This window comes from Haplochromis burtoni, unplaced genomic scaffold (assembly GCF_018398535.1).
Source record: "Haplochromis burtoni strain Fernald_Lab_line unplaced genomic scaffold, NCSU_Asbu1 Contig_120, whole genome shotgun sequence".
NCBI classification, from domain to species: domain Eukaryota; kingdom Metazoa; phylum Chordata; class Actinopteri; order Cichliformes; family Cichlidae; genus Haplochromis; species Haplochromis burtoni.
The window spans coordinates 1,477,271-1,496,272 of record NW_024582481.1 but is presented as its reverse complement, the minus strand read 5'-3'; the positions used below and the strand labels follow the sequence as shown (position 1 = coordinate 1,496,272).

Here is a 19,002-nt window from a genome sequence, read left to right as displayed (position 1 = left end):
TAACCAGTTCTTTTAACTTGGGATTAATTTACACAAGTATAATGTTTGTTTTTATCAAAAGGCAGTGTGCATAGATTTCACTTAAATAAAGTAACACCGACTCACTGTCTTTACTACATACATGCTTACTGCCATGTTTCATTTACTCCCCAAAAGCTCATTATGAGCCATAAAAATGCTGCATGATGATGCAGGAAAAAGACAAATGTCAAATCCTTGAGAAGGCTGAACCAGCTATTACTGGAGCTATTATTTATTATATTGACACATTAATAGGCATATTAGATTTCTGCATTTTTCTAGTTTGTCAGTCACATCTGTCACAGTCCTAGATACCAGAGATTTCTATGAACTTAAATAGACAGCTTGGTCAGTCACATCAAACAGAAACTTGCCAAGAGCAAGAGTTGATACCCAACAGCCTATCAACAGTGACCCCTTTAAAAGCCACTTCATCAGTCCTTCTGTAGCAGCTGGAAAAAGCAGAGGAGCAAAAGTTTTTGTTCCAAACCTCTGAGTCAGCAGTAAGGGGAGGCTGAGGGCCATGCTCCCAAAGGCCCCTGAAGCATTACCAGCAAACAAACACACCATCAGGCAGCAGGAGAGGGATGATAGGCCCAGACAGCGAGTCATAATTGTGAGAGTATCTGCTGAGAGCCAGTCAGAGAGTCCGAGCAGCAGGCAAGAACCACAGAGGAGAATCTGTGCTGTGTTATGGTCCTGACTGAGCCAAAGGAAATCAAAGGAGACCAACACTGGAGCCAGCACCTCAGCAGCCCATTCTGCTTCTCTCTGCAGGGAGGTTAGGTACGAGCTGGAGGGATGCAAGAGGGAAATTGCTGCAGAGATCCCAAGCAGAAAGAAGCCTACTGAAGGTGCTCTGTGGACCTGCAGAGAGAGAATGACCAAGTTTGATACTGGCTGGATAGATAGATTCACAAATGTCAAGTAAAAGATTTACGGTTTACTGCTAAAAGTTAGATGCAAAAGAAAAAGAAAACTAAAATAAAGGGAAATAGCTGAGGAAAGAAGGCCAAACCCAAGGATATTAAGTTTACTATCATTTATTAAAAGCAGAAACTACTCATTTACTACAAATAAATGTCCACACACAGATACTACATTGAGTGATACCCACCTTAAATAGTTTGTAAGAGGAGTGGAGTGCAGTGGCTGTCAAAATTATGTTGAAACATGACGTGACCCACTCTGTTAGATAGGACGCCATTGATCCTGGGAGACACGGCTAGAGAACACCAGGAAAATTACAAAGTCTTAATCAGCGTGTTTTTAGTTAGCTATTAAAACTGGAGACGGTGTCAAAATTTCAAAAATTTCACTGACAAACAGAGAAAACAATCAGCACCAAACTTTAGATAGGAACCACAATTGTAGCAGGAACAGCGGCCGTTTGTTTTGACACGTGACAAACAAGGATTTGGCAATGCGCAGGCGCAAAATGGTGCATTCAAGGCCATTCGTAAACCCTGCAACTATTCTAACCAAAATGACCACCAGGTTTGAAATGCTTTACGGATTACTTGATTATTTCTCATCTTTTTTTGAGCCCGTGTTTTATACAGATATCTGAAACAATGCAATTTTGTTTTCAAAAAATCTGAAAGCTCTCATTAATTAGCTGAATATGTTTGGTCGAACTAAAAAATATTAACCTGCATTTTCAAAGTTATATTTTAATATGTACACTCAAACTCTCAATAAACTGACGTCTAACAACTTTAGCAAATAACAAGAAGTAGTAGTTAATGAACATACATCACGGTTTTTTTTTTATATACCTTGTGAAGCACTTTGTGATCTTTTATCTAGAAATGCTATATAAATAAAATTTTACTTACTTACTTACTTACTTACTTACTTACTTACTTACTTACTTACTTACTTACTTACTTACGGTTTGTATAAAACCTCCAGTAACAAAAGTGAAACAGGAAAGACGGTATTTATTTTTCAGGCCGTGAAGGCAGCAGAACTTCGAAAAGTATGGCGGCGAAGTGTTTGACAACACTAACAGAGCAGTGGATACGTGAAAGATTAAGGCTAAAACACCCGTGTCTCGGTAACTTTACATCCAAGCTAATATATACACTATGTAGGAGTAATCAGCAGCTAACTTTAAGGGTGAGACAGGGACATCAGACATTTGCTGTTGGAAAGTACTGTAGCTAGATACTCTGCCAGGCCAGAGCATCAGTAGATAAGCTAACGAGAGCTAGCGTAGCAATAAATGCTTCCTGCTCCAGACCACATCACCATAACATCTTAAAGTTATTACTTTTTTAATTTTGTTTAAATAGGCGACGTGCGGACATTGAGCCTTCCGGGGACATATGAGGAGAAGATCAGACACCTGGGAAATGGTCTGAGTAACTTTATCCGTCTGAAATCTCTGGATCTCTCCTGTAATGCACTCGTTTCAGTTGAGGTTAGTTTTAGATTGTTTTTTTAAAAAAAATGGAATTCACAATTTATACTACTACTGAAGAAAGAGTCAGAGTTTAATAATTATAAATGATTAAGTGCAGTAGTGGTGTATAAACTATTTGATAGTTTGAGCAATCTCCCTCTAGGAATTTGAAGACATTTGTGAGTCCTCGTTGAACATGCTAATCACAGTAGATGCAGTCTGTGTTGGCCTAACATGTAGTTACAGTTCTAGGGAAGCTGCAGGGTTTCGTGGGGGGGGTTGTGGTTATGGTGGCTAGTGTTTAAATTACCCACTGAATTATAAATCCCATGTAAGCCTATTGCAGCACACCTAAGATTACCCTGAACACTAAAACTGCATGTTCTTATGCTGATATCGGCCAATACTGTATATTTTGTACATCAAGTAATATAATATATTGCATGACTAATAATATTTGCAGAGTCTGTATCTTAACCGTTCCATTGGTTTGTTCCCAGGGTGTGCAACATTTAAAAATGCTACAGAGGCTGATCCTCTACTATAACTGCATACCTTCTCTTGAAGAAGTGAAAGTACTGTTTGAGCTGCCATTGTTAAAAGAGTTGGACCTCAGGCTCAACCCTCTGGCTAAAAATAATCCACAGTACCGCCTTTACTTGGTGCATGCCATGCCCACCCTGCGCAAGCTAGGTAAGATGTTGTTTTGTTTCCCAGAATTTGCTCATCTCATGTCAGGTTTTAAAATAATAAGTTCTCCTCGTTGATTTACAGATAGCTGTTCAGTCAGAGATGCTGAGCGTAAATCTGCCTTGATGCAGTTCTCTTCTGAACTTCTTCCTCAGCAGATGAGCTTCTCTTTGAATCTGATTGATGATCGAAGGTATGCTGAACACAAAATCCTTAATGTAAATGAGCTTCAGCTCATTCTGTTTGATGAAAGAGTCAAATAAAGATCTGATACCAGATTTATAAGTAATATATTTTTGAAAATACTGTTTTTCTCTTATACACTCATGGACACTTTATTAGTTACACCTTACCAGTATTGATTTGGACCCCTTTTGCCTTCAAAACTGCCTTAATTCTTCATGGCACAGATTAATCGAGGTGCTGGAAACATTCTTCAGAGATTTTGGGACATATTACACGATAACATCACACAGCTGCTGCAGATTTGTCAGCTCCACATCCATGATGTGACTCTTCATTTCCACCGCATCCGACAAATGTTCTATTGGATTGAGATCTGGTGGTTGTGGAGACCATTTCAATACAGTGTCACGACCAGATTGAGATTATTTGAGCTTTATTTGAGCACGAGCCATAAATCCAGTGAGTTGCGGCCATGTTAACAGCTGATTCGATATTTACATTAACAAGCAGTTGAAAAGGTGTACCTAATACAGTGTCCATTGAGTGTATGCTGTTGTTCATAAAACAAGAATTTCTTCAGACCAGCAGCACAGGCAGCTACCGAGAAATGATAGTAAGGAGATTAAGTAAGGCTTGACAAAACATTGCTATAAAGTGATCCTTTTCATTTTTAATGATGAGGTTTCGTGGGTACATATGTTGAATTGGCAGAAAAAAAGAAACAGAAATGTGTGCCCACATTGACAGTTTTATGAATCAGGATCATAAGTAGATTTGTTGCAGTTTTATGCATCTTCGGGCTGGTGGAGCACATGAAAATGCAGCGAGACGAGTCTTCTCAACCTCGGTTGCTCGAGCGGCACCATTTGCTGTGTCATCTGTGGTTTTTCAGAAGCAGTGATCGCAGACCAGCTTTAACTGACCGCTTAACCAAGAGCCTTTCTGTCCTGACCGACACTCGTGATATTGAGCTGAACTTTGTTGCCACAAATGATGGAGAGCAAAGTGAAGCTGTCTCTGTGTCATTTCACAAGGAGGCCGATGGTAAGATGTCCAACTCCAAAAATCAAAATCAAACCTGACTAATTCATGTTTCTTTGTTTTAACTTCTGATAAATCCAAACCATCCACTGTTTCAGGTTTCAAAGAGAAAGTTTCTGAAGATTTTAGAGAACAGATGAGCTCAACTCCCAAACAGGTGCTTTTATTGTTACTACAGATTAAATAACATTAACAGTATAAAAGTTCATTATGAAGTAGCTCTGTTCTTATTTTTAGGAAACTGCTAAATCCATCCTCAGGTATCCACTCACTAAAACTGGTAAGCCTATTTTTCTAGTTTAGGAGAGTGCAGTTTTTTTCTATGTCAGTATCTTATTAGAATTGAGATTGCAGAAGAATTATTATGAGAATAAAGCTTTCTTTGAAGGTAAGAAATCCTTATCAGTAAGCAATTATGAAAACAACGTGTGACAGTGTGTATAATCACCACTAGGTGGCGACATAAGTCTTTTCCTGTGGGTTTTTTTTAACACAATGTGCTTGTCAAAGGTCGATTAATATCACTGGGATTTTTTTTTATGTGTGTGTGCCACATGTAACTCGTCAGATAACAGTGAGTCCAAAGGGTCACAGATGAAAGATCTGTCTCATCAAAAAAGCTGCACCTCAATAAAAGTGCCTGAAAGACCAAAAGTGTCCTTTGGCCCCTACATAGAGCAACGTAGACCTGCTCATGGAAACCCAAAGCAAAAGGACTCTTCCAAACAAACCAGACATCCAGCTAAAGGGCATTTTACCCCAAATCCAGGTAGGAAATAAATTTGTGTTTAACAAAATCCCTGAGCTAGGATTTCTTTATTCATTCCACATTTTGTAATTTTTCCCAGATGAAAGCCTCCGTCACAGTTCCTCATTTATTAATATCCGGCCTCCCAGTCCACGACGCCCTGGTTTGAATCTGTCTGACCCTTTTAACCCCATCTTGCATCCTCCACGACTAACCTACTCCAGCTTCAACAAAACAGACGGGAGCTCCAGCCAGCCTGGGCAAGCTGAGAAGAAAAAAAAGGTTGGCAGCTATTTCGGTCCTCTTACTGATTTGCAAATGACATCGTGAATCATTCCTCATTCATCTGCAGGGTTTTCCTTTGCACATCTATTCATGGAATCTCTGAACTCTCTTCCCAGGGTAGTTATAGGAAACCCCTGGAGATGCTCCTCAACCTCGTGGACAAACACTGGACAGGGGAGAGGTCACTGCATCAAAACAACAACTTCCTGTGTAAGTTTGGACTTTTGGTTTTGAGGAATGCGCTATCTGATTACAGAAGCCTGAGATAACGAATGTCTTCCTATCATCTCTATTTTTGGCCTCAGCTCAGGCAGTCCAGATCCTCTCCATGATGGAAAGCGATATTTCCAGTCGGGAAACTGAGGTCAGGACCTTACGGCGGGAAGCTGATGCGCTTCGCTTTCAAGCGGCAGCACGAGAGGAAGAGCACAAAACTGAAGTGCACAACCTCTCCGCTCAGCTGGAGGAAGCTCGGAGAGCGGTGGTGAGTTGATCCACCACTCAAACACAACACCAAGCTTTAGAGAACCATAAGAGTAAACTTTATTCACAGTGTTCACTCTAACACAGGGCAAACTGAACGAGCAGCTGAGGGTCGTTTTAGAGGAAAACGTTGCTCTGCAGAAGCAGCTCATCAAGTTAGAACGCCAATATCTGAAGTCTATGATGAAAAGCTCACATGTGTCTCAGATCAGAGGTGGGTGTACTTGCCACTGTGACATAAGCGAACATGCTGCTTTCCCTACTAAGTGTCCCAGTTTGTGTTTAGAAGCTCAGGCCGAAGTCGAGGAACTGAAGAAAGAGATCGAGGGGCTGAGGAAGAAAGTGCAGGAAGCTGAGAAAGTCAAAGAACTTTCAGATATGCTGCAAGAAAGCCACAGGTAAGAAGATAATGCTGTATTAGTGCTGACAGTTGATTTTGTTGTACCTACATGCTCAGTGTGAGTAAACTGATGTAATCTCAATCTCAACTCACCCCCTTGTTGGCTGGTTTTGTGATTTAAATGTGCCTGTGTTTGTGTTCTGCAGGTCTCTGGTGGCTACAAATGAATGCTTGTTAGCAGAGCTGAAGGGAAGTGGGGAACATTAATGCAGAATTTGAACAAAGAGATGCATGCCAGGATAAAAATATCAAAGCAGGACTATGCCGACCGTCATATTAGCATGTGCCAGCAAATATAAACTGCTTAAATTATTTTATTTTTAAAATTACTGCAGATTACGGTACTGCAAAATTGTAGTAAGTGCTATACCTTTTTTTTTTATATATATAAATGTTTCTATTATTTAAAAAAATGTGCATAAGCTGCATTTACTCGATGTAAACAGTAACGGGGAAAGGCAATTCATTCAGGAAGCTTTGTGTATGAGTGTGTGACAGGGCTGTTGTATTAACAAATGATTTTCTGGGGGGGTGTTAGTGAAAAGGTCATAATGCATTTCCTGGATCTGTGGCGGGATCGTCTCTCTTTTGGCTCCTTTTTTAGTTTTTTTTCTGTTTGTAGGTCAGTCTCCATCTGCTTTGCACGCCGCAGTGGAATGAATGCATCTAGATTCCAGCTGCACTGTGACTTTATTTATACCTCTGCCTTCGGGCTGGAGAGATGCGCAGGCAGACATGCACTTTCCTCTTGCTAACACTAAATCAAGCCCTGGCAAACCAGGTTAGAGGTTTGGATGCTACACAAGCTGAATGTCTTCTTTTTCTTTTTATATGAATGTTACAGATCGTTGGTTGGTACTACTTGTAGGGAGTAAACTCCACAAAAAAAGAAAGAAAAGAAAGCAAGAACATAACTACTGTTTCAACAGACACTCCAAAACCTACTCAGCAGAGGTTCCAGGGTGTGCGTGCATGGTTTCTTTTTTTTTTTTTTTAATTTTCAATAATGCACTACAAATCATGAACACACTTTAAGAGATCTAAAGAACAAGAACAAAAAAACAAACAGAAAACACACTGCATGCACTGGGGCATAATAGTACATTACAAGTTATTTGAAGGAAAAAAGGACAGTATTGTTTCTCCACATTAAAAGGTGCACAGTATTTGGCATTAAGCACAGAAAACGGATCATACTCAAGCTACAAAAACACACTGATAGCTGCTAGTTTTGCACTTGATGCACGAGTCTTCATCAGCTGAGGCTACAAGTAGTGTGTGACATGAATCTGTCATTCTGCTGGAAAAATATTCTACAAAAGTATAATACTCGTTTGCAATTTTCCCTTTTTCTGATACAGTGTGTAAGGAAACATTAAAATCCCTGCGTTTGTTTGTTTTTTCTTCAGTTAAATCTGTGCCTTGGATGACTGTGCGCATTAGGAGATTTTTATCAACAAATATTAGAGCATTAGCTGACTTTGTACACGTACAGGTTCATACATATTGATTTCAAACAATACAAGATTTTGTCGTCTCACAATTTCATTACTTAATGTTTTTTTTTTAACAACACAATGTTGTCCACCCAGTAGTCTCTTCTTACACCAGGCACAGCAGTTCCAATATAATATGACAGACTCCTACCGTCATCTATATGCTGCTGAATCAAATGCAATATACATAACATGCACAAAGTACAGCAATACATAATACAAATAGAAAATAAAACTTGAAGCCAGTGTCTTAAATTAATGTGGCTTTAACCTTTTTAGAATATACACAATCTTACCACAAATATATTAGAACTACTGTATAGAAATCTGATCAGGAAGTAAAATGTTAAAAATACAATCTTGTACAGTTAGGCTCATCTCATCTGTGGATAGAGCTTTCTCTTTACCAATTTATTACTTAAAATGCATGTTAGCAAAACAGTTTGTGTATAATTAAATAAAATATGGTATGATAAAGCTAGATAAAGACTAAGAGGGAAAAAACAGGGAAGTCCTTTTAGGTTTTGTGTAAGAGCTTTAAGTAAGCTCGTTAAATTCTGCATGGGAGAGCTTTTGTTTTGTTTTTATATGTATTTACAAAAGCAAGAAGGTATGATAAAGGTCACAAATATTTAGTCTGAGAGGGGTGACTAACTTTCACAAAAAAACCTCCCCAAAAAACGATTTTCTTGGTTCGAACTAAAGGCAGATTACTGAAAAGACAAGTGTGAGCTCATAAAATAACAAACAGCAGATTTCATGAAGACGAAACAGTTACTAAGTGCAGATGGCGAACAGACAACGCTGAAATCTGAATGAATTTAAGGTTTCGAAAGAGAAAAATCAATGATCTCTGTCAAAAACCTGTGCCAATTATCTTTGGAATGGCAAAACAAGCTAAACCGTGTAATCAGCTAAACATGGGAACAAATGTTTCTATTAAAAAGTGCAAATGTATATTCACCAAACTGTTGTCCCACTTTTGTTTTTCTTGGCATGTTGCTCATTGTGCTCAATAAATACAAGGCCCTATCATAACAACAAAGCCTAAATAGTCATAGCAAAGCAGTTTCTCTCATTTGTTCTCTTCAGTGTTTGGCAGTAACTTGCTATCAGACAGGAATGTACCAGCTGGTGATGAATTTGTAAAAATAGATGTAAACAGTTTTCCAGTTCTCACACTTCACGAAGAGAGGAACTCAAAAACATCTCTCTCGCTTGCTCGCTCTCACACACACACACTCACACATAAAATAGATGGATGGGGAAAAAATATGAAATCCTATGCTTTTGTGCTTTCTATGAGTAATCGTTTAATAGAAAATCATCCTAGTAGTTGATCAAATGTTTATTTCCTTGTCTTCGCCCTCACATGGGTCTACCCGCAGTGGGTTTGGTCACCTTCTTTTCATACGACCCTTGATGCTTGTATCCCGAAACGTATCCAGAAGTGTCAACTATGTCTACTCGTCCCGCCTTACCCTTCCCGCGGCCGGTTTCGTCAAAACGCTCCTTGTGCGACCCTGTAAACTTGGTGGTGTCCGTAAGACGACTGACTGTTGGGGAAGCGACGGCTCTCTGTGAAGAAGTTCACAAAGAAAGTTTGAGTTTTTACTGCTGAAAAAGGAGACGTGTTTTGAAACTTGTGAAACTTTCCGATCGAATCTTACTGTGACTCCTGAAATGACCGGTGACTTCCCCTCGATCAGCTGGAACACCTCTGCCTCAGCCTCCTCTCCAGTCTTGTCTTTATACTTCTTCCTGGCCAGCTCTCCAAGCGCAACCTTGAACTCATCGAATATGATGGTGCGACTGGATTTCTTCCTGTAATATAGGAGGAAAGAACGGATATTTAAGTAGGAGTTTCAACACCTTTATAGTATATTACCTAACCCCGAAAAGTATAGTCATAGGAAAAAGATGATCTAGTCCTTACCAGGCCTTAAAATTAGGTAAATACCCTAAATACACTGAAGATTTACAGCAATACATGATGTATTACACCAAATCATTATTGAATTAACAAAACCTAAGCCAAAACATCAAAGCAAGCAAGTACACACCCCAGGCTTCAATATCTTGTAAAACCACCTTTGGGAAAAGCAATTTGAAGTAATCGTTTTTCTGTGTGACCTTATCAGTCTCTCAAATCGTTGTGAAGGAACTTATCTTGACAATGTTGCTTCAGTTCATTGAGGTTTGCGGGCATTTGTTTATGTACAGCTCTCTCAAGGTCCCACCACAACATTTCAATTGGGTTGAAAGTCTGGCATTTGACTTTTTCAGCCAGTCTCTTGTAGATTTGCTAGTGTGGTTAGGAACATTGTCCCTTTGCATGACCTAGTTTCTGCTAAACTTTAGCTGTCAGACAGATGGCTGCACATTTACCTCTAGATTAGTTTATTTTACAGATGATTTCATGGTCCACTCACTGACTGCACAGTGCCACAGAGCCGACAACTGAAAAATTAAGCCCAAAGTCAAACCCATCTAAAAGTATGGTAGCAAGTGGTATGAGGTATTTGTGCTGATGTGCTGTGTTTAGTTTAGCGCTGTGAATTACGGCCAAAGATTTCCACCTTGGTTTCATCTATCCAAAGGTCCAGACAGTTTGTCCAGATCCATTTTTACAAACCTAAGCTGTGCATTCCTTGGCATTGTGGTAACACATTTGAATGCACCAGAACAACAAACTTCTGCTTTTATGGAGGTGGTCATACTTGCTCATGATCTGTTATCAAGTGCATTTGATTACCAGCACCTTACTCTTTTAATTCTTATGAAAGCAGGGAGGGTGTAGTTTCAAACACTTGCATCCATCCTGGCCCTTTCTTAAATAAATAATGACACAATGAGATATGTCATGTTTTATAGTTCATTTGAGGCTGTATTTTTTTACCTCATGTTAAGACCTGCTAGGGCTAAAATACCTGTAGTATTTTAGTTTTGCATTTTCCCATTTATTCATTATTTTATTTTGCTATTCCCCTTGGCATATTTTGCTTCAGTATGGTAATAAAGGAGCTATCAGTCACAGTGTTGTTGATTCACCTTTGGTCCTTTTGGTTGGTCATTCAAAGACTTGCAACAGAAATGGTTACAAGTCAGGTGAAATGAGCCAGTCTAGCTGAAAATAGCCTGTAGTGTTAAACAAGAAAGTAAGCTAATTGGGAAATTAATATAAAAGCAGATGAATGAAAAAATAAAACTTTTAAATGAATTTTTTTAAACAAATACTTACATTGACTTATTTTTCCTGGTGCATGGTCATTTTCTTATTTACTTTTTTGAGAATTTAGGTCCTCCATAGTACCAAGTACTAATGTGTTTCAGAGCAGTTTGAGGTTAAGATGACAGTCCACAGTCTACACTCAGCCATGTGTGATCACTTTAATGTGGCAGATGTAAGACAGCATGGAGATGGTATCCTATTGAGATAAACAATGGGAAAACTTTCACGTCTCCCAGTGTGTCTCAGTACTTATGTGTCGCCTTAGCAACTCCACAGAGTGTAGCTCGCATTTGAGGCCGTCTCTTAAAATCATCCATCATAATGTGTTCGGCTCACGCACTTAGACCCAAATGTGTTTGACTGTAGCTGTCTGCTAAGTTCAGCCATGTATCTGGAAGGGTGTTGACTTCTCGTTTATCTGAGGATCAAACCGCTTGTATGAACTGAAAATCCTGCATCACGTCAATTTTTCTCCATCTCAAAGTGCTCCACTTGTTTAAATGGCCATTTGCCATTTTTAACTTCCATGTGAAAAGTTCATAGCAACACAAACACAAACTGCTATCACTGTGGTGATAAACTTAAACACCTAAACAACAGCCTATAAAGAACACAGTCTCCCCTGGCAACCTGCTGCCATAGAAACAAGCTACAGTAAACAGAGATGTTTTGGTTTATTATTAATTTCACTTGTTCAGTGACTGGTTTTGTTTGGGCAATCCATCAGTGTTGAACATTTGGGAGCTTCATTCCCCCCCGAGTATGTTCCATGCTGTCTATTGTCAGAGGGGAAACTGGACTTTTAAACTGCCATTCCTGTGCAAGGAACATAGCTGTGTTTCCTCTCTGCAGACCTCCCCACACTGACCGGTTCAGTTCCTCACAGAATACAAAAGGCTAATCTGTGCAAATAAACAGAAGATGAGAAACTAACGAGGCTGTCATGAGGTTGAAAAGGACAGAAGTCAGAGGGTCATTATAACTTATTTTTGGCAGGGACACTGATAGTTGACCTGCTGTCTGTTGACATATATCAGCCATTTGGAATATATGATGCATATGGACTGAATGTATTACCCATGATCACATTCACTAATAAGGAAACCAAGCAGTGACTTCCAGGGATGAAACATGAATTCAACATCTGCGCCAATTTTTTTGTAAAGGCCACTTGAGGCTGGCTCCAACAGTAAGTCAAACCCCTCAGGCTTCAGTGTGAAAATGCCAAACTGGCTAACTGTGGTTACAGACTTGTGAAAACGCAGTTTTTAACTCTATAGCCAAGTCTCCCTTTATAACAACTGTCTGTTTGTTATAAACCAATGCTTGCACAATGCAACCAATGTAAGTTGCCTTAAACCTGCATTCTTATCTGAAGGACACCACATGGCGATAGCTGTGGTTGCAAAAAGACTTCCAGTCCTATGCGAAAAATGGCTCTCTGACTTGATCTCTATAAATACTTCCCTGCTGGGTTTATGGTCTGAGCCACTTGATAAAAATTAAGTCTGTTTTGTAAATCTTGGTTATACTATGTATCAAAAGGGAGGGTTATTGGTGGCATGTACATTGGCTAATGAATTGCGACTGACAAGTCGTTAGGGAATGCATGAGCAGTTTCACAGTCAGAACTGCACCTCACATCCTCTTTTATGAAAACGAGAACCACTTATCTCAAGGCTTATCAGATGCCTATGGATGATGTCACGGTAGCTATGTTAGCCTTTTGAATAGAGTCTTTGGAAACAACCTGTCTGTACGTTAGTCTTGTTTCTGCTGTTGCCTGTCCTTCAGCCAGCCACAAAAAAGACCAAACACAGTGTTAAATTCAAAACGTGCCTCTCATGCTGCTTTACTGGTCTTTCTTTTTTTTTTTTATGCTTCTACCTCTTTGTGATGAACCCCTTTTTAGGTACAGGCAACCATATGCTGCAGGGCTAAATGCAGTAGCCCAGGTTCGACTCCAACACGAAGCACTTGCTTCTCTCTCCCCACTTCATCTCATCTCTTCATCTAATAAAGACAAAAAGGCCTAAAAACAAAAAGCTGCTTTCACTATCTTTCATGTTCAGACCTACTTTTCAGTCAATCAGTATTTGATCTACACATAGCACATCAAGCTATGTGCCGGTGGGGTTTTTTAAGGACTACACACATCTGCGTGAGTTGCATCCGCAAAATTCTTCACTTTGGGTAGTTTAGTATCTACACAAACATAAAAATACTACAAACTTTATCCCAATATAGTCCCATCCCTCGCTTTAAAAAACAAAAAACATGGTGCAAGAATGATCGAGGCCTCAAAACATTTAGAAACTACTCTCTGACTTGGTGGCTATACCCATCTTTTATATACAGGCTATGGGAAATACAACCAAAGCCCTGGAAATAAGATGTCGTTACAAATTAATGAATCTATCTCAGATTATGTTGTAGCATTCTGGTTCCAAGCAGGCGCATAGCATAGCAGAGACCTAATGTGGTGCAGCAGACCTCCATATCCAGAATAAATAATGAGTCACTGAGCCATGCTGTAATTTGCCAGTCCTCATTAAGATCTTTAATTTTTTTGCATGCATTCTCCAACACTGATTAAAAGGAAAGTGATGATCTGCATCTCTTGCAATGCCAGCCCTCCCCCACTCAGCTGTGCCTGGAGTCAGAAACTACATGAAAAAGGGCCCTTCCCCCAGAACTGTATCTCTGTTTATACTGTCGGTGACGGCTAGGTATACAAACACCACGTGTGCGGGTTTTTTTTTTCACATTTTACAGTAATATTTTCTGGATCACACTCCAGAGCTGTGAGTCTTGAAAGAATTGCCTGCTGCACCACCTGGGATTAGAACCCGAGGGAATCAGATGACAGCACCTGTAAATTCACACACCAAACACACACATATCCAGAGACCTAATGAGACTACACAGAATTACTGGTAAGAAAAATGTGCAATAAGCCATTGGGCATACTTTGTTCCTTAAAATTTGGGCCATCATATTATTTGCACACTTCAAAATACTGCTCACAAGTAGAGCTGGATGTAAACAAGACTCACAGTCTAAGTTCATTCTGTCCAGAAAAATATTTGTAAATGTGAACACAAATTGCCATGCCAGCAGCAAAGGTGTCGATGTGGTTGGCTCAGAAAAATGATTCTTCTGTTTGTTGTATAAACAGACAGCTGAAATAGGAAGGAATATTTTATTAATGCTCTTAAAACTCTTAAATGCATTGAATGTATTATGACTGATTCGCCATTATTCTCGCTGCTGTGCTCGTGCTCAAAGAAAATATTGTTTTGGACTAAGTCTACCTGAAATCGGACAGGATTATCCATTTTTTCCACCCTCCCATTTCCATCTTTAGACAACTTTGTGAAGTGGACAGACTAAGAGAGCGATAGGTGCATTTCAATATCCATCCATGTGTTTAACAATCTATTTCTGTATAATCTTGGAATCTCTTCCAGTAAATGTATATGAAAAATGACTTAGATTGGACTACAGTTATATGCAGGTAGAAGAAAATGGAAAATCTGCTAAATCAACGTGAGATTCCCGAGTAGATCTTTTTTCTCTCCATTCTTGTAGACACAATGAAGTGTGGCTCCCAGCCGTACTCCGCAATTCTGGTGCCGTCTTGCGTAATAATCCTTATTCAGATCATTCAACCAGGATGAAACAAGTTTAAAGCCTCTCTGTATATGAATGAAAACTCCAAAATAACCATGCGCACGGTCGCACAAACCAATGCTGAAAAAACCCCGCTCCTTACATCAGCTTTACTCTGTGCTACTGCACACAAGTCCCGTATTGTGTGTGAACAACACTGGAACAATATTCATTTTTAATGTGGTGTGGATCACATGTACGCTCACCTTAAAAGTGTTACCAGCCTAGACAGCATCCGGATTTTCGGTGCATTTGGTAAACATGGGCACAGCTGTGCAGATGACTTTTTTTTTTTCACTCCCATGGCGAAATAATATTGAGGTCACAGTAAAGGGTGAATCAGCCCAGCCTGAGGAAATATAAGATGAGCCATCCTGGCATTTTGTTCAAGCTGCTGTTTCTGACCAACCGAATACTACAAGTCTCCTTAATAAAAGAAAGAACAGCATGTTCTGAAACAGAACATGAAATTCAGAAACTGCTAAACCGAGCCTTGGAGTTGTTTATGATATTTTGATGGCTTTATAAACTGATGATCGTGACTGACTTACTTATTAATGACTAAAGTTTAGTTTAATAATAGTTAGATGCCCTTCATGTGTTCATAGTTATGTACAATAAGGTTGATGCCTGCTAAAAACATTAATTTAGTTCTTTGAACTGTTCTGAAACAGAAACGAAATAGTTTTCAGTTTTATGTTCTTTGAACCACAATTCTAAATGTTTGCAATTCTCTACCAACAATCATCTACGAAATGACAAATGCAATAAATAAAATATGCGCTTCTGTCGCGACACAACAGCTAAGTGATTTAAACAATCAATTGCAAATTGGGAGGTAAAACCCAAATATGATGGAAAAGACTTTCTACTAATCCAAACTGAAATTGTATCCTTAGTGTGCAATAATGTCGGTGTCTTTCTTACTTGACTTTGCTGAAGACGATGTCCACGTCAGTGAGGGTGATGTTCTTGCCGTCGATCACGCCGCAGTCCTTGCAGAGCTTGGACCAGTTCTTGCCGTGCATCTCCTTGCCGGTTGCACGAGTGTCGCCGTGGATGGCGAAGCGTCGAAATGATTCTTCCAAGGCAGTAATCTCCACCGGTGTAGATGACCCGACACCACCGTCGCTAGTCCCATTGGACTCGGTCGAAAGCCTCTTGGATGCCCGGTCTTTAGAGTGTTCACTATGCGGCCGTAATGGGGCCGAAGTCATATTAGGGTGCTTAGCTGTCTGGACTTTAAAATCGTCTATGTTGTCTCTGGAAGGTAAAATAGCAAATAATCGGGTTATCCATGTGATGTCAGAAGTATAAAAGGAAGTTTACTGCTACTGAGATCAAGTGTACATGCACTGAAGCTATTCTTTTCTAAGCAGACTTGTGAATAGTCACAACAGAGGAGGTCTGTAAAAGAATAAGAAATTAAGTGAGTTGGGAAAAGCAGCCCCTGCAGCATGTGAGGTTTTGGCTGTGCATCAAGAAACATAAATAATTCCCTGTAATATTTTCCATTTACAAGAAAAGCTCATGGATTTGATCACAATCATCGGATAAGAGAGGAAAGAAACGTACAGCCTAAACATGGATACCAGAAAGGAAGAGGAGGATTTTCTGGAAAAATAAATCTGTTCTAAGATAAAGTGCAGTTTAAAAAAAGTGCTCACACTGCCTGTGAATGGGCAGACATCACGGTTCTGGTAGAGAAGTGGGAGTTATAAATAGATCTCTGGAATTCAGTGTCACACAAATCAAGAAACAAGAGTATATAAAACACACACACACCCCACACACAAAACTGTGGACTGGAAGCACTTGTAGTGTCATATACTACAGCTAAAACGACTTACTTCTGGTCTGCCATGTTTGTGCAGGAATTTGGTTCCCTCTGTGCAGTGTCTTGATTAGCCAACTTTTCTTTTCTCTTTGTGCTGTGGGAGAGATCAGAATGAAAGTGGTTAATGTTATGGGTGTGTACAGATGTGAGTGTCAGGGAGGGGTAAGATGGAGAGAAATTTAATTAAACCAATTAACCCAGCAGCATAAAAACTGAAAGTGGTGCTCATACTACTAATACAAGGTCAAAATCCTTCTTATAATCAGTAAAAACAAATTTATTTCTGCTTTCTACAGTCTGTGAGGACACACATCTTTCCACTGTCGTCACTTCATTCAGTCTCTCCTAACACATCGGCCAGATTTGCAGCCACAGCAGCAAATTCTTCTTCTCAAGTCAGCTTTACATAAACATACAAAGGAGTGACAAAAAGAAAAAAGCCAGTAAAAGCGTTTTTTTTCCACTCTATAAATATAACAAAACCCTGCATTATGTTTGGATGATACATTTCTGCTCACCTTTCAGCTGTTCCCATACTCAGCTCAGCATCCTTAAAGAAACAGTGCTGCCACTGCAAAGTACACCCAAACAAACTCTCTACAACAATTTGCCAGAAGTTGTACTCACGTCGGTTTTAAAAAGATACAAACGAGAACCAAACCAGAGCGGGATGCTGCGTCCTGCGGCTCGAACCGTCTGCTCTGGCTAACAAAGTTTAAGCAGCTCCCTCGAGTCACCAATGAAGTGCTTTTACGCTGCCCCAGTGGCAGTGGCAATATGAAGGGCTTTGTTTCCACAATCCTGTAGCTAACAATCACAAACAGGGCCTAGCTAAGGACGGTCGATGCTTGAATACGTACCAAAGTTAAAAGATTGACACTGCATAAAGCCATTATAATCAGAACGTTGAATCTTTGTGAGGAAAAAGAGATTATTAATGTGTCTGAATAATAGCATTCACAGCTATAGACACTGGGAACCCATTGTCCAAGGCAAGTGGCTTCTCTGTCTGACCCATGCCATTTCTTCACGCATGCACACGGTGACATCGCAGAGTACCACTATTGATGGCAGGGGCTTCTGTAGTCATATGTCATCGAGATCTCCAGCCAAGACAATTGAGACTGAGTTATTGAGGTTGCTGAAGTCTCAATGGATTACCAATAAAGTTCGTCACCATTAAGGAGAACAGAAAATCATTACCATTTTTACTGAAGTAATGTATTTACCACCTATATCACCTATATAAATATTTGTGCATTTTAGACATGGTCAAGAAGATGTGCTGAAAATAAGGGATTTAAGTCACTTTGAACATGGCATGGTTGTTGGTTCCAGATCAGGTGATCTCTGTATTTCAGAAACTGCTGATCTGCTGGGATTTCCCACACAGCCATCTCTGAGGTTTACAGAGAAAGTGTCACGGTTTGCCGGGGCAAGCCGTGTGGAATATGAAATAGGACCCAAAATGCAGACTGCTTAAGTGGAGGATGAGCTTTATTTACAACCGGATAAGAACAACAAAAGGGGTGGCGAGAAACAGAACGGTAATAACTCTAAACTGGGAAAAACTAAACTAAACACGAAACCAGAACACTAACGAGGGTACCTTGCAGGGAGAATGACCAGGAAGCTGGAGGAATAAACACAGAATGGCGGCGAGGAGAATAACGCAGACGAACCAGCAACTACCATGACAGAAGACACAACTTAAATACACCCAGAGAACACAGGGAGATTACACGCAGGTGGGGAACACAGCTGGGAGTGATTATCATGACGAGACTAGGGAGGCAAACTGAAAACACTCACATAAGACGCAGACCTTCACAATAAAACAGGAAACACATACACGCAATGATATAACACACCAACTTAACACAGACTGGGGGACACAGAACATAGGAACAGGAACAAAAGAATACAAACACCCAAGGTAACCAAAACCACAGAATACTAATAGACTAAACATAAACACGGAGTCACAGACTCTGGACCATGACAGAAAGGTCTGAAAAAGAGGAAATATCCAAAGCATCGGCTGAAATTGCCTGACATCAGTCAGGTTATATTGAGAGGAGAATGGCTAGACTAGTGTGAGCTGACAGAAATAGTTCAATAATTCCTTGGTTACAACCCAGGCATTCAGAATAGTGTCATCATCTAAACACACAACAAGCTGAAACTTGAAGCAGAGGAACTATAGCAGCAGAACACCACACCAGGTGCAACACCTGTCAGCTAAGAACAGGAAACTGAGGTACAGTTCTCATGAGCTCATGAAAATGTAATAATATGAGATTGCAAAATGTTTCCTGGTCTGATGAGCCTCAGATTTTGTTACACCATTTAGACGGTTGGGTCAGAATTTTGAATAAACACCATGAAAACATGGATCCATCCTGCCTTTTATTAACAAATGAAGCTGGTGGTAGTTTTAGTGGAAAGTGATATTTCCTTGGCACACTTTGGGATTCTTAGTATCAAGTGAGTATCATTTAGAG

General features: G+C 39.9%; 2 protein-coding genes across 9 annotated transcripts in view; one reads left to right on the top strand and one right to left on the bottom strand.

Annotated features, from left to right (window-relative positions):
* Positions 1–1,974: 1,974 nt before the first annotated feature.
* cep72 (centrosomal protein 72) lies at positions 1,975–7,255 on the top strand. 6 transcript variants are annotated; one of them, XM_042223805.1, is made up of 14 exons: positions 1,975–2,080; positions 2,319–2,446; positions 2,929–3,121; positions 3,203–3,311; positions 4,197–4,348; positions 4,444–4,502; positions 4,583–4,625; positions 4,914–5,114; positions 5,194–5,375; positions 5,495–5,588; positions 5,684–5,862; positions 5,949–6,075; positions 6,148–6,259; positions 6,408–7,255. In XM_042223805.1, exons 1-14 carry the CDS (start codon positions 2,005–2,007, stop codon positions 6,466–6,468), a joined length of 1,716 nt encoding a protein of 571 aa, XP_042079739.1. In that variant the 5' UTR covers positions 1,975–2,004; the 3' UTR covers positions 6,469–7,255. The 6 variants fall into 6 exon arrangements, with proteins under 6 accessions (XP_042079739.1, XP_042079738.1, XP_042079740.1 ...); XM_042223804.1 differs by having other exon boundaries at positions 4,200–4,348; positions 5,949–6,259; XM_042223806.1 differs by having other exon boundaries at positions 5,022–5,114; positions 5,949–6,259.
* LOC102291883 (tubulin polymerization-promoting protein) overlaps positions 7,173–19,002 on the bottom strand; it is a 15,746-nt gene continuing 3,916 nt past the window's right edge. Inside the window, exons 1-5 of one of the 3 annotated variants that reach the window (XM_005934804.3) lie at positions 17,126–17,739; positions 16,512–16,592; positions 15,589–15,924; positions 9,428–9,581; positions 7,173–9,335 (exon numbers count right to left, since the gene is read on the bottom strand). In XM_005934804.3, coding sequence (XP_005934866.1) covers positions 9,126–9,335; positions 9,428–9,581; positions 15,589–15,924; positions 16,512–16,525 — 714 coding nt within the window. In that variant the 5' untranslated portion in view covers positions 16,526–16,592; positions 17,126–17,739 and the 3' untranslated portion in view covers positions 7,173–9,125. The other 2 variants (XM_042223809.1, XM_005934802.2) reach the window with 2 other exon arrangements.